A 16435-nucleotide genomic window follows, 5' to 3' on the forward strand; every position below is an offset into this window, starting at 1 on the left:
TTTAGATAAATTTATTTTTATCCTAGGATTAAGGCATCATCTTCTCCTAAAAATATTTTGAACATTTTAAGGGGTACAGCAAGCCAAAAAAAAAAAAATAATTTGGGGAAAGTTCAATTTAAGTTTCTATATTCTACTGCCTTTTGGTTCCCTCCACAAATTCTATAAATTATTTTCTCTGTTGCAAACCAAAATTAATTCTTTGTGTCCAGGCGCGGATAGGTACAGGATTTCGTTTAGGGGGGGGACAATTTTTGTGCGACTTTACCTATCCCCCAGAAATTCGTTCTAAACAAAAAAAATTATAAAATTTTAGCTAGTATACTCTTTTTCACATAACATGGGTGACATTTGGTTATTTTTCTTATACGTATAGTGTACAGTAGAACCTCGATAATCCTAATAATTGGAAAAAAGGTGTGTTCGGATTAACGATTTGTTCGGATTAGCGATTTTTCCAAAAATCTGAAAGGGAATTGAATAACAACTTCATACACAACTGATAACAAATTTCAAGAAATAAACCCAAATTTTATTAAACAAAATTAAAGAATTCTTAAACAACAATGGATAATAATAGATACTTTCTAAAAAAATATTACTCCGTGACCATAAACACGCAATTTTTTTGGAATAAAGACGACGGGATCTATACCCTGAATTTTTTCAGAATAGTTAGATGAATTTTTCAAAAAGGAAATTTTCCATTATGTATTCGTATTACCTCAATTATGCAAATTTCGACCCATTCTCGACGATTTTCGAAATTTAACTAAATACGTTTTCTTGTAGATTTTGGGCATCAGAAGTCACTTTTAGCTTCATTTCTTCAATAACTTAAACCATTTTTCCAGAATCGTCCAGTTCAAATATCGCAATTTTTAAACATTTCGAAAAATTCTAATTTTAAAGCGAATTTTCCGAAAATATTGCTCCGTTACCATAAACATGCTATATTTCTGGAATCAGCACATCAGGATATATATTCCTGAATTTTTTCAGAATTTTTAGGAACCTTTTTCCTCATGCAAATTTCGACCCATTTTCGACGATTTTCGAAACTTAACTAAATATTTTCTCTTATAGATTTCGGGTCTCATTTTTTTCGATAACTTCAACCTTTTTTCCAGAATTAGTTAATTAATTCAGTGCATTGAAACATCGCAATTTTTAAAAAATTTAAAATATTCCATACAACATGTGCAGAAAGATCTTGCGTCATTTTTGCAAGTAGGTGCATGTTTTCAAGTGCAGTTCGAATTGCAGAGTTTTTGTTCGAGAGAGGTATCGACTTCAAACAGCCTCGGTTCGGATTACTGGATGTTCAGATAATCGTGAGTTCGGATTATAGAGATTGTAGTGTAATTACAAAATGAAATGCGATTTCAAAATTTTGAAATTGGTCAAAATAAAGTACCTCGATCGTGTGTCAGGGGGGGGGGGGTAATTGCACCCAGTGCCCCCCCCTGGATCCGCGCCTGTTTGTGTCTTCATCATCACATTTCAATATCACAATTATGTTTTGTCTAATTTACGTTTTCTGTCGATATTCCTGTACTCGACACTATCTATCGCACTAAATCTGAGTTCTCCAGTTTTGCCTATGCCTATATTATCTTTGTCATTTACGTTTGCTTTGTTTACATATTTTTGCATTTTCTTTTATATTTTATATTTTCACAAAAACATGTCCATTTCTATAGCAATATTTGTCTTTCTACTTTCCAAGCGTAAGCTAAGGAAGTACATATAGTAATCGAATCCATCGAACGAATGGCCACTTTATATTTTCTCGACGTTTCATGACCCCTAGAATACGCAAAAATTAGTTTTCCGTTTCCGTCTGTTTGTCTGTCTGGTGTCTGTATCCATTTTTATTAGGCAGGTAGTCTCCGAAACTGCTGAACTAATTGTTGTCAAATTTTGTATATTAAAAATACCATGTCGATGGTTAAATAGTAACCAAAATTTTGCTAATCATTCCCACCAACAATTTGATGACGTCATTCTAAAAAATTCTGTTTATTTGATTTAACTGTTATACAAAAAGATAGTCCTATAAGTGTGGTGTACGAATCTGCTTTGAGTTTTTCCCTGTCCAAATTTTTGCAAAAACATAATGCACAATATAATAACAGTTTACCATTTAATGCATTAGCGTAAGGAATCCCGGTCGGGTCTAGTGATTACGAGTCAGGAATGGAGACGGGATGTCGCGCGTTCGAAACCAAACTTGGCTTTTCGTTTTTTTTTTCTCTTTTTCTCTCGCATTGTGGTATATTATCTATGTTTATCACGTCATAACAAATTCTTTATTTATAATATTTATAATTTATTACCCCACTTTCTCAAAAAGGTGAGAATACGCCCCCCTTTATTTAAAAATGTAAAACCTTGGGAGCGCCAAATATATTTTTTTAATAATGTGAAACCTTCTCGAGGGCCCTGTCTTTTTTAAAAATGTAAAACCTTCTCGGGAGCGCCAAATGTTTTTTTTAGAATGTGAAACCTTCTCGGGGGTCCCAACTATGTTTTTTAAAAATGTAAAACCTTATCAGGGGCCCCAGATGTCTTTTTTTAAGAAGGCGAAACCTTCTCGGGGGCCCCAAGTGTCCTTTTTTTAAGAAGGTAAAACCTTCTTTTTTTCTATTACACTGTGACTAGTACCTTCGATACTGTTTTTAATCCGTGGAGGTTATTACGAAAAAGTAACATTCTACAAAATCAAATTTTATAATTTTTCACGGGAGCAATATTTGTTGGACTGTTTGAGTAATTTTTTTAGCTAATGTTTACAATTTTTTTTGTTTTCTTTCCAGCATTTTTGTAAATATTTACAATTTTACTGCTCTTATTGGTGAGTTTTTATTTTTGTTTTTGTTTTTATTTTTCTAAGGCTTATTTTCAATATTGCTCTCATAGCCTTTTTCATTGTTTTTTCATATTTTTCTAATCCACCACAATTTTATTAATAAATTCAAATTACATATGATCAAATTACCCTCATATTTACTACACCTCATCTTTGCTAATTTGCACTTTCTTTCTACCTAAACAGTTCTTTTTTTTTCACATATACTTCAAAGCATCTTATCATTTTTTTAATTTCATTTTTATCCTTTGCTACTAACCCTCTGGCACGTGTAAATAACGACCTCAGTTTCTTTAATTACTTTGTAACGTTGGTAAGAGAACAAAATATATAAATTTTATTGCTGTTGTAATCGAGTACATCCAATATAACTAATACTTTATAACGACAGTTCTCGTTTTGTTAAAATATAACTATTGGGAATCACTCTTAGTTTTTTATTACTTATTTCTTGTTTTAAAGCTGTACATATTTTTTCTAATTGTGGCATTGAAATCATTTTCAATTTTTCAATTAGTTCTACACATTACATTCCTTTTGCGATAAGACATTGCGCAAATATTTTTCAACTATTTTATCTTATAGTTTCCTCAAATCTATAAGGCGTTTATGGCTTTGGCGTTTAAAGTACTTTACAGCCGACCTTTCATAAAGCTTAGTAAATGTAAACCATGCCACGTGCCAGGGAGGGCCGAGACGCGAAGGACCGGACTAAGAGTAATTTTGTTTTTAACGTTTCTTCCGTACCTTAATTATTTAATCATTATTCTGCACATTTGAAAATATTATTAAGATAATGAAAGCAAAAAACATAAAATCTTTAATAAGTACGATCGCAATCGTAGAAAACTGGTCCACAAAGTTTTTTGATAAATCAAATAATTTTAACGATGTCACCGTATTTTGTTTCATTCAAATCCAGGGGGTACATTCATACTGCTGTTATATTAAAAATAATACATGACTAGAGAGCGAAAAGTATGCAGCAAAATTTTGAGAAATATGCTGTAACTTTATTAATATATGCAGAGATATGCAGTTGCATATCCTCCAAAAATTGAAAAGAAGTGTAATAACACAACTAAATTTATTTACAAATTATAAAACAGGTTTATCAAGCTTAATTTTTTTAATAAAAAATGCATAGATAAATAAAATTTCTAAAAATTATTGTCTTACACTAAATAGTGACAAATAAATAAAAATTAATAATGATAGGCCATTTAATTAGTATTTTTGTAGCAATTTATTTTTAAATACTTTTCGAAATATTGTAGCAAAAAATTTTGCCGATGATCCGAAAACATGTATTTGTAAATAGAAATGCGGTTTGTAGCAGAAGCTACAAAACACAGTGCCTTCTTGAAGAATAAATTCAGGAAAAGACCAGTACAGGGCACGGTTGATAAAACCGTTAATTGTTAATTTAGAAGAATCGAGTGATGATGACAGTGACTATTTCGATCAATAAATAAGCAGTAGTAGTTAATAAGTAAATAGTTGTGTATGTCAAAATTCTAACTAATTTGCCGTAACAAAAAATGATTGAGCACAAAGTTACTTTGTTTTTACTTTAAATAAAAAATCGAAAGGCGCAGTTGTCGGTAAATGCAAAACTCAGTCCTGCCCTGTGTTTTTACCAGAAAAGGTCTTTGCAGCTAGGTATCGGTGAGCGGGTTTAAGACATCCTGTTGTGACGGCCTATTGAATTATAATGGGAGTCAAATTAGTGTGAAGTCATAAACGTCTTATATGTTTGAGGGAATTCTAGTAATATTTCCTTTTATATTATTCTTTATATGTTTTTAATATCTAGATACCCATCTTTTTTACCCCTACACAGGGTGTCTCTTTTTTTATTCTTAAAGATAAACCTGTAGTTCTTCGAGCAAATTTGTATTATTTTAAAAGATCTATGTCATAGTAACCACACATTTCTATTATCACTTCCGATAGAACCGGAAATGACGTCAACTTAATTTTTCTACCACAAAAAATCAAAAGCAACCAATATTCTAAGATCTATAATAAAAAAATTATTTAGTAAAATATATCAAAAAATTTCCATTTAATTCAAAATCTAGTTGCTTGAAAAACAATTGAAAAATTGTTGGCATCACATCCCAGGCAACACAAACTATAACAGTTATTTAACAAAAATCTACAGAACAGTGTTATATCCCGTAGTTATATTGCTGTTATGTTACACAACAAAATTATAACAAAGTTTGCTTGACGTTACAAAAAACATTACAGTCATATAACATTAGTATAATAATGTTATATAATATTTTTATGATGGAGTTATGTTGTTGTTATAATATAATAGTGTTTTAGAGCAATAACATTACATAAGTGTAACAGTATTATATAACATTGTTATGTGTTGAAGTTATTGTACTCCTAGTTTAAAGTGGTTTTTATGACAAGATAATAAATATTATCACCTCATTATTACACCAAGATGAACAAAATGAGTTGAATAACAAAGTACGGCCCTGCAAGAAACCGACCACTTTTTTATTTATAGTTAGGGATTTACTCCATTGTCCTCATCATCGACCTCGACACAATGGACCTATCATAACAACCACTTTAAACTGGGAAGACAATAAATATGAAAGTTGTAAAAAAATTGTTGTCATTACATACTACATACTACATAACGTTATGTTAATAACAGTGTAAAAGTGGTAATTTGATACCACTAAAATTAGTTTTTAGATCCAAAATCGTTTTTTATATTTCATTTTTATATCAAGAAAAGTACTTTCTCTGAGTTTACAATATTTTATTGTGTACGTGTTTCGGTGCACACTACCTTCTTCAAGTAGAAACCCAAACACGTACACTACTCCAAAAGCTATAAGGTTATATGACCATCATAAAAGTAGTTGACCGCAAAGAAATACCCCCTTTGTGTGGTTCACACTAAGTTTACCGGTTTGCAATAAATCTTCTTCTAAACATTTCTTGCTCACATTTAACAGGGCCGGCTTTCAAACCGAGCGGTTATTTCGGAACTCTCAGCAGCTCCAGGTAATAAAGAAATAATGGAGTGGTGGATTTACATATTTAGTGAAAGCCGCCCCTGAACGAAACCTCAACAGCCGGTCGAGCTGCAGTGGACACATTATTTACGACCCTAAAACCTTGTCTATTGAAACAACTTAACTTCGACACAATGGGATAATTTTATGATGGTCATATAACCTTATACCTTTTGGTCTACTATACTTAGAAAGTATTTTTCTTAATATAAAAGTGAATTACTGAAGTTTAAACAAATAACCGCCACATTCGTACAAATTTTTTAGATTTGTTGATTTATTTATTGATCTTGTAATTAAAACATAAAAGCTAATTTGCAGAACACCAATTAAATATTGTTAATAAATTTTTAATGCGGCATTTATTGAAGTACCTCATAGATCTATTAAAATGATACAAATTTGCTCAAAGAACTACAGGTTTATCGTTAAGAATAAAAAAATTAGAGTGTCAAATAAAAGAAACATCCGTTATACAACCCCCCACCCTGTCGCTTGTGCTTTGTTTGTTTTCTCGAAATTTTCACCATTCATCCTGTATCCGTATTTCCGTTATTCTCAATTTTTTATCTGTACATTTCTAAAATTCTTATTTTTTTTTAAATCTGAAAAACTTTTGAAATATTTTCTCTTCATCAAAATCAAAAAAAGTAAGAAATAAACCCTTACTGCAAATCTCTCTGAGATGCGGCACTGTCTGTGTTTCAGTAATGTTTAATTTTTTAGTATTAACGCTATTATAATAATAATTAAAACTGCTTAATGCTTAGGTATACAGGATGAAAAAAAAAATGCATCAATCTATTTCTTTTATTAATGACGGATTTTATTAATTACTGAAGTTTGTATTTTGACGTTGTTAAATTTAGTCGAAAGATATATTTTTTGAGGTAACATTGTTGTTTTCATTACTTTTCTAAAGTAAAATTAAAGTACAATAGCAGTGACCGTTCCATTACTATTGAGGTTTTTGTAATTTTTGTATTTTGACGTTGTTAAATTTAGTCGAAAGATATATTTTTTGAGGTAACATTGTTGTTTTCATTACTTTTCTAAAGTAAAATTAAAGTACAATAGCAGTGACCGTTCCATTACTATTGAGGTTTTTGTAATTTTTTTATATTAAAATATACCTACGTGTCTGAAAGTTTGCGAAAGGCACAAGTATCAAAAATGTGAGCAGAGTCTACTGGCAATGTGCTTGAACTGCATTCTCCTACCTCAAAATAATATGCTCAGTTTAAAAGTTCTTGAAACGGTGAACATGCTAACATAGACTTTGGGTTAAAGTTGTAGGTCTGCCCACTTTATTATTATGATTATGAACTTGTTAGAAAACGACAACTTCATTATTTTTTATGTAATAGTAAATGAAAATGAACGACTTACCTACTAATATAGTGTCCCATTTCCGAATTTATGTCTATTTTGACATTTTTTATGAAAAGAGGCATTGAACACCATATTTTCAAACAAAATTCAAGCTTCATCATAGTGCAGGCCATTAAATTTGGTATGTCTATCACTTCTGGAAAAGACAGTCGCAAATCGTAAATTCGTTCAGTATAAGCACGAACGCCATCTTTCTCAAGTTTCAGAATAGTGTCACTAAACTTCCTGCATTTGCTTTTTAAAGTCGGTGGTCTAAATTTTATTACCTTATTAAAGTGTATTTTTATATTTTTCACTTGATAATTCGATTCGTTTTTCACAATCACTTTAAAATCAACAACGTCACCAGGTAGAAAAGCTGTCCGTGGTAAAAATGCTTCCATGATTAGTTTGCCTTCCGGCCAACAATAAGTTTGTTTGAATACTTGTTCTTTATGAAATAATCTTTCACCACAATATTGCTTCCTTGCAAAGCAGTCAACTGGCGACTTAACCAAAACTATAAACGAATTACTAAAGTCATTCCATATAAACGGAATTACAGTTCCAGTGACCACATAAAACACTTGGCCATACTTATGAATGTACGAAGACGGTAAATCTCTTGGTATAAAAATTTTGAAAGGGTAGGCTGCTTCATTAAAAAGAGAGTGTTTAATTCCTTTTTTTGCAGAAAGAACAGTCACTTCTGCTGTGTATATTATATTGTAATTATCGTATTTTGTAAAATGTTTAAAAGTGTTCCACCTCACGAATTCAATGCAGTCTAATCGAACTTTAATGCTTCTTATACTAATATTATGTCTACTGTAACATTTAAATATTCCGGTGATGTCTGATTCTGTATTATAATGGGCACTCTTATTATCCAAGATAATTTTACACTGAAACATGTCCCTTTTCTTAAGCCGAAAGTTCCATTTCTTCCATAAAGTTTTGACTAATAAGATTTGTAACATTACTTTTCGAATCGAATAGAATATTTTGATGAAAATTCGAATAGGATAATTCCCACTACACTATTTATGTCCTTTTAAGGCACTTTCTTAAACTTATAATAACTCGAATTATTCATGTTTTGACATTTATGTGTGACACTGACAACTAAGTAATCTTAGGTTAAAAAGTAGGCAGAAATGTGGCTAATTGTTGCTAGATAAAGCATCACCGGACGACAATATTAAATAATTAGTTAATAGTTGTTGTATTATTTGACACTAAAATTTTAAAAAACAAATCTACATAAAATGAATTATATAATATCATTAACATTCACTGCAGCAGTAAAGGGATTAAAGAATAGAATAGCTAGAAGCGCTCTGGAAATGGAATCACCTAGAAATAGACTCATCAAGAACGTTCAAAAAAACATTACATCATTTTGACATAACCTACAGTTTCAACTTATCTTAGAATTCCACAGATTATAGAGTACGAAAATGTGTTTTATTCCGTGTGATTTTTTGTCAGTGGTGGGTCTAAAAATGTAGCAAGTCGTTATTGCATATTTTTTTAATATTTTTATTACATAGTTATTTGGTCCTACATACATAATTTTGTACATAAACAATTACAAGAATTATTTTCCTGTTTAAAACAATTATATTACAAAATAAATAAATAAATATTTGTACAGTTATGGCAAAAAGTTGACAAGTTCCTAAATAGTAATACGTACGACGATACGAATAAACTTAAAAAAAATCACTCGACATCAATTTTAACTTCTCTTTCTACATCGCTATCACCACTTCCACACTTCTCTTCAAAATCCTCGTTGTGCGTAACAAACACACCATACGGTTGTTGAATTCCTACCGACACAATGTTAGGGGGCTTAACTTTTTTGTCCGGCTTCTTGAGCAGTTCTTCAATAGAGTATGGGTTTTTCCTTTTCAGATCTTGTTGTTTTTCGTTAGTGTCGGTTGTTATGACGGTATCTTTATCCTCTTGAGTGAAAATCTGATGATTTGATGAATTGCCAGAGGGTTGATAGGGAATTATGAGATTTGACCAGTTATTATTCGCTGGGGGTAAATCCACAGGACTTGTAGCTATATGTAGTTGGTGTTGAAGGGCGACTAATCTGTTACTGGTGGAATAAGCTGCATCATGCATCGAAAAGTAAGGAAGTGAACTCAGATTTGTAGAGATTTTTGAATACATTTCTCCTCTCATTAGGGAATCTGAAAAAATGTTGAGATTAAGCAAGATTATGCTGATTAATTATATATGTATATATTTGAACGATTAGCTCACTAATATTCAATTAGTACGTGCAGTGAAGAAATATAATATTAACAGCTAAAAACTTTCTACGATTAATTGCAATTACACGTAAGCCTAATTATATAATAAATCGATCAGAGAGCTTCTTCACATCAATTTATGTTTGATTTACAAGCAGCATAAAATATCTAGATTACTAAGTTATTGATGAACAAACTTAAAAGAAGACGTCAATTTATTGTTTTCGGCAATCTTGATCTAACGTTAATTTCTGATGGGACCCTCCGATGTCCTAATGAAGACATCTTGATAAAGAATCTTAAAAATATGAACCTCATAAATTATAGACGTTCGCAACCTCTCTTAAGTGAAACCAGGTAAAGTAATTAAAATTTTAACTGACCTGGAGGTGGCGGTCTGGGATGGTGCAATATTTCAGGTGGATCAGGCCAGACGCCACTGTTTCGCAAAATGCGATTAACAGAGCTGACAGAGGGTATGTTGTGTGGTTCGCAAACACGCTGAGAGATCAGTTGTTCACGAATTTCCCAAGCAAACATACCAGGATTTTCTTGCTTGAACCTGAGAATTTTCTTCACGACCGTAGGGGTGGCTACTTGCTGTAACAAAAGTTTTCATGTTCAAAATTAACCAGTTTGTGTGCAAATAGTTAATTTATTCTGTAATTATTGTCGTGGCTATCTCCAAGTAAAATAAAGAATAAAACGCGTGCAATTTAGCTAATGATAATAACATATCTACCAAGCCCATAATACAACATGATCGATGTGACCAACACAAACTATCTGATATGTTTATCCTTTCCTGTAAACACCGATATTGACACGAGATGGGACTATGATAGTGCTGCTGCATGCATGTTTCATTATCGGGACTTGAAATATTTTCCATTGCTACTCCAGAACCATTTAATGTAAACATGTTCGCATTTATAACGTATCGAAAATCATTAAGTTGAATCTTTATTCAGGTTCAATGCATTTTTTAACCCATTATCATGCTAAGATACCGAGTAGTACCATTAGCTTAAGCACTAATAATAATCAATAACCGATTTTACGTTGTTAGACATTTTGTTCAACAACTTTACATTATAATGTATGTTATTATCTTCTATTAAAATATCGTCACAATGTTTTCAATAACATCAATTCTATGCACTATAATTGTCCACCGTGGTGGCACCTAAGTTAATTTATTTAAATTTTATACAGTAACATACTTCTATACTTGTAATTCATGAATCCGCCTTGTTTTTTACCATCTACATACAGATTTCCGCAAAAAATCCAAATTGCATAGTCACATTTTATACCAGTATAAGAGCACTGACGTCTTGTAAATTCGGTGGTCATGCCGTAAAAATGTTGTATTATTAATGCGAAGGTGAGGAATAAAATAAGAATTATCAAAATAAGAGGCATATCCAAATCCAAGATAATATTCAGAACGTTTTGCTCCATTGTAGCTTAATTGATGATTTTAGTCGTCTCTCCAGTTTTAAGGAGACAAAATCATTATAATGAAGCAGCTCGCTACGCGCTTAATCGACGTATTCATAAACAACCGAAGTTAAGCATGTACCTACTGGTAATACATTTTTTCCCGTTGGTTTACAACAATTACTACTCTTCATTATTGTTCTTTCAACATTTGTGTCTTACAAGTTGTTACAAAAGAGTAGTAAGTGGAAAATTGCTGACAGTTGAGATGGATGCCAGTAAAAACCCCTCGCGCGTGTCGCGGTCGCATTAGACCGGTGTTTGTAGTGACACAACCCTGTGCTATCGCGCCATCCATCGAGTAAAACCTTCCGTTAACCACAAACATTCACATGTCTCGAAAGTATAACCTAACAATTACAAAACTGAATTTTAGATAATAAAATAATGAGGTTTTATTAACGACCCACATTAATTTTAATTTGTCTTACTTATCGGAAATTTCACAATTTGCTGTTACACATTTTTAAAGCAATAAATAAAATAATAATGATTAATTAGACATTGCATTAACAGTACGCAACTTCCGAAAAAGGACGTAATTTGTCGTAACGACACGGCATTATAATCATGTTTATATTAAACCACAGGGGTGTAATTATGTCCGTCGCTTTCTTGTTTACATACTCGTTTTGTATCGTTATTTTCGGTCTAATGAGAACCTAATTATTCACGTGTGGTAAATTTCACCCCTTTGTATTTACAGAAGATGTCACCAAAGATTTCGAGAACAAATTACTAGGAAGTTTCATGAAAAATAAATGAAAACTAGACTTTTTACCTCCGCAATTTGACGTATGGGTAATTTTATATATCGAGGTTTCATAGCTTTTAGAATATGCAAAAGTAGCTCTTTGTTTCCGTTTGTCTCTCATGTAGCTAGCGTCCGTCTGTTTGTCAGCTATTACAATTTGTGAACGACAACTCACTGTAAATTTATAGGCGTAACTTAAAAATACTCACAATGCAATGGCAAAAACCTACAACAAATTGCCAAAACATTTTTTCCCAAAATTCTGGATGTCCGAGGTAAAAAAAATCAAGACGGATTCATAAATCACAGCTAGTATGTTATTTTATAAAATTTAAATTAAATTTACTATGCGAAATTTTCAGATCAACGCTTTAGGCTTCAGTTTTGTCTAAATACCTTTAGATCAATTGTTATTATATAATATTCTGTTGTAGCCGCCCTGTGATTAAACTAATCCTAACTTTCTGAGTCGGGTATAATTAAAGCACTTTTCTGCTACCACAAAAGGTGTTGATGTTTAGTGATGCAAGATGGTCGCAGATATGAGCAAGTTGGTCGGTCGTGTGAACTGTAACGCCTGGTATTAAGGCTAATTCCTACGTGGATGTCCTGTTGGCACAGCTGCAATCTCTGTTAAATAAACTCATTATCGCCTATTTGAAAACTCGATTATGTTTACACGCTCTTCACGCACGCTGAAATTAATATGCGCCCGCAATTTAGATAGAGCTTTTATCTGCGTATTATTGCCCTGTTTTTGTTTGGTGGTTTTTAAGCTTATTAAAAAGTGAAGAACTAATTACACATGTGTGTTTACTACAAACCAATAGAAATACAAAAAAATTCTATGGAATTGTTTTTATCTCAACCCATGATAGGTTATTTGTCTGAAGTTACACGTAGTTTCAGCAATAATGGGTGTTTTTATGAAATAATAGAAGAATTCAAGAATGTCAATTTTGCAGAATGGTTATAAGAGGTAGGAAGGTAAACGGTCGCAAAATCTTAAGTGAACAAAAACATGTTGCAGCAAAAATTACTTTTATTCTATTTTAGGATCATAGTCTTGTTTATAGGTAAGCACCCAAATGCGGGCATAAATTGGCCTTTATAGCACAAGTCATTCCCTGGCAGACTTCAAATTCTTCTAAAATTTCTTTTGAATAAACGTTTTTCGCTTCTTCAGTTTGCATTTTGAAAATCGAATTATTTAACAAATAAACAACGTGGTATCCATAACAATATCAAAATAATAGCCAGATAGCTATTAAAATTCGCATCGGCACAATTCACACAATCTTGCCGGAAATACTCAATATTTCGTTAAAAATATTTTAGAAACTAAAACAGAATAAAACGTTGCATGTACTACGGGCATAATTGTTGATTGTGGCCCTCGGGAAATTAAAAGCTCTCCTTCGTCGGGATTTAAACATTCCGTCGTGCCTTAATCTCCCTAATTATGCCCTTAATACATAAATAACTATTTTGAGAAAATTTCTCCATTTTCAAAATTCTTGTGAGCGTTTAACATTCGTGTACCATGGGCTTAATTGTAAGAACCATATTTGTCTACAAGAATTTACCATTTTAAAAATGTTTTAAGTTTCTTGTTCTGAAAAGACGACTACGTATATTAAGAAAAAGGCAAAATATAAGCCCTCCCCACCAGCCTTATCTCAATTGTGATGATTTTTTTTTAATCGTCGAGAGCCAAAGGAGTGGAATTCAACTGCAAAATCCTTATTATTTATCTACAAGAAATTACCATGTAAGACAAGTTTCTTGTTATTCAAAGAATACTGTGCATATTAAGAAAAAATTAAAGCCAAAGATTAAACCCCACCCATACCTGCCCTGATCTAAATAGTAATGAAGTTTTCATTCGTTGGCAGACCTAGGGGCGGAGTCTAATTGCAAAATCCATATTTTCTTACAAAAATTTACCATTTTAAACGTGTTTTAAGTTTCTAAGAATAAAAAAAATCATCACAATTGGGATGGGGTGGGTGGGCGAGGTTTCTATTTTGCCTTTTTTTCTTAATATACATAGTATTCTTTGAACAACACGATACTCAAAACATGTTAATGTCAAAATATAAGCCCCGCCCACCCGCCCTATATCAATTCTGATGATTTTTTTTTATTCGTCATAAGCCGAGGGGCGGTGCTTAATAGTAAAATCCTTATTTTTCTACGAGAAATTACCATGTGAAATATGTTCTGTTATACAAAAAATTAAATGTATTAATTAAAACAGAAAACCAAAAGAGAAGCCCCACCCATCCGTTTCGATCTCAATCGTATTGAATTTTTCATTCGTTGTCAGACCGAGGGGCGGAGCGTAATTACAAAATCCATATTTCCCTATACAAATTTACCATTTGAAACATGTTTTAAGTTTCTTGTCTTGAAAAGATGACTGCACATATTAAGAAAAAAAGGTAAAATGTAAGACTCGCCCACCCGCCCTATCTCAATTGTGATGATTTTTTTATTCGTCGTGAGGCGCAGGGGCGGAGTTTGATTGCAAAATCCTTACTTTTCTACAAGAAATAAATATGTTTTTGAGTATCGTGTTGTTCAAAGAATACTATGTATATTAAAAAAAAAGCCAAAAATTAAGCCCCACCCATATCCATCCCAAGCTCAATTTTTATGAATTTTTCATTCATGTTAAAGTGTTCAAGAAATTAGATTATCCCCATACCATTGTCAATTCCACCTGATTGAAATAGCATGGGGGCTTTGTAAGAATTAGTACAACAAGTACATATGTATATTCTCAACCTTCATCCAAGGATTGGGTGGAGAATTTATGGCTTGAAGCTTTCTCTAAATGTACTCTAAACATGTGGCAACATTTTTGTGGACATAGCGAAAAATTTATTTTGCCCGACTCGAAAAAACATACGAGAAATTTTTCGTATGAAGACATTCTTCTTTCATTATTTATTTCACTAGGTGAATCTGATTCAGAGTCAGAATCAGAGGACGATAATGATGAATTGATGACTCAATTTTTTCTAGAGAAATAATCGAAATGGAATAAAATAGTAAAGCGTAACTTGCCAGAGGATGTTTTTTTTTTAATTTCAGAAATTTTTTAATTGAAAAGACAGGTATTACCATTCTTTAAATGACCTTTTTATTTTATTCTGTATAATTTTTTATTCATTAGTCCGCAGTTCTGGATTCCACTGCATATGTACTTCACAAATTTTTAAGTAAAGCATTCCATACATTATTTAGACAAAAAGTTCCAACATATATACTAAGTATACAGAATTGTCATTTAGTCTTTAGTTAGATACACTTTATTAGAGTTTATTTTTGACCTGAGGATGGTGACCTTTTGGACATTATTCTGTAAAAACATACAGTTTTCCTTTTGTCTCTTGAACCATCTATTCCAAATTTTGAGCACCATCAACTAGAACTAGAATGAACACTCCTGAAGCACAAGAAGCGTGCAGAAACGATGTAGACATTATTTCAGTTATTTACTCCTTTTCATTATTTTATGTTAACTGCTAAGAATAATTACATAGGTAATATAGTCAAATATATTGATACAGATTATTAAAGCTAAACTATGACTATTGACTATGAATGTTAAATACTGAAGTAATAATTATTTACTTCTGTAATTTGAATCGTACTTATTGGAATGGAAAATACAAAGTGTGAAATTGCTGGCAGCAGTGTTACAGTTTTTGTCAGATTTTCTAACATTAACTTATTAATATAATATCATTGTTCATTAGGAATCTTTGCATATACAAAATTGGTTGGCAAATTGGTTACTAGATTTAATTGGCCTACCTTTGTCCAAAAACATCCTGAACTAATCTGAAACGGACAAAGTAACTACCATTAAATATAAAGTACCTGAGATTTTAATTGTAAGGAAATTAGATAAGCCGCTTTCATGTTGGTAGATAAAAGAAAAGAGTCCTTAATTTTTTGAACTATTTTATGCAAGCAATTTTAAAAAATAAAGGAATATTGCGCAAGCATAAACAATGCAGCATTTGAGGGCGTAAATTGAGAGATTTTAATCAGCGTTTTGTGATCCATTCTATCTTATGAAAATTTATAAGGAGTTCGTTGTGTAACCTCTGAGATAAATTGTAAAGACTTGATGGTTCAGTTTTAGCCGTTTTAACGACAATTCAAGCACGTAAATTTAAAATGCGGGGTCAACAATTACTTAAATTAAAAATAAAAATTTTAAGTAAGATTCAATTAACAGTAATTCATAATCTTTTTTGTTTTCACTACATACTACTGAGTTTATGATGTAGGTAACATTTTTTATAATTTGTTATATTTGTAATTTAAACCAGTGAAAATAAAAATATGTTATTTTCTTGGCTTACCTTGGTCTTAGATCCTCCAATAGAACCTGGTCGAATAGAGCCAGTTTCGTAAAACCGTGTAAGTATTTTTGAAACACATCCATGAGAAACTAATAACTGTCTAGAGATATCACAAGGCCTTACTCCAAGCAAGGCAAGTTCAACTATTCTTCTTCTTACGCAGTCAGGTAGAGGTCGTCCGTTCACAAACACTCCACCTAACTGATTTACACCTGCCTGACCTGGAACAATAA

The 16435-nt window shown here is 31.8% G+C and overlaps 1 protein-coding gene across 1 annotated transcript in view; it reads right to left on the reverse strand.

The window, feature by feature from the left end:
- Positions 1 to 8906: 8906 nt before the first annotated feature.
- LOC135134376 (paired box protein 5 homolog) overlaps positions 8907 to 16435 on the reverse strand; it is a 31389-nt gene continuing 23860 nt past the window's right edge. Inside the window, exons 3-5 of the mRNA XM_064063031.1 lie at positions 16203 to 16423; positions 9947 to 10163; positions 8907 to 9500 (exon numbers count right to left, since the gene is read on the reverse strand). Coding sequence (XP_063919101.1) covers positions 9019 to 9500; positions 9947 to 10163; positions 16203 to 16423 — 920 coding nt within the window. The 3' untranslated portion in view covers positions 8907 to 9018. The remainder of the gene's footprint in view (positions 9501 to 9946; positions 10164 to 16202; positions 16424 to 16435) is intronic.

Source organism: Zophobas morio, unplaced genomic scaffold (assembly GCF_036711695.1).
Source record: "Zophobas morio isolate AGI-343-1 ecotype UQ-CSIRO unplaced genomic scaffold, CSIRO_AGI_Zmor_V1 ptg000023l, whole genome shotgun sequence".
NCBI lineage: Eukaryota > Metazoa > Arthropoda > Insecta > Coleoptera > Tenebrionidae > Zophobas > Zophobas morio.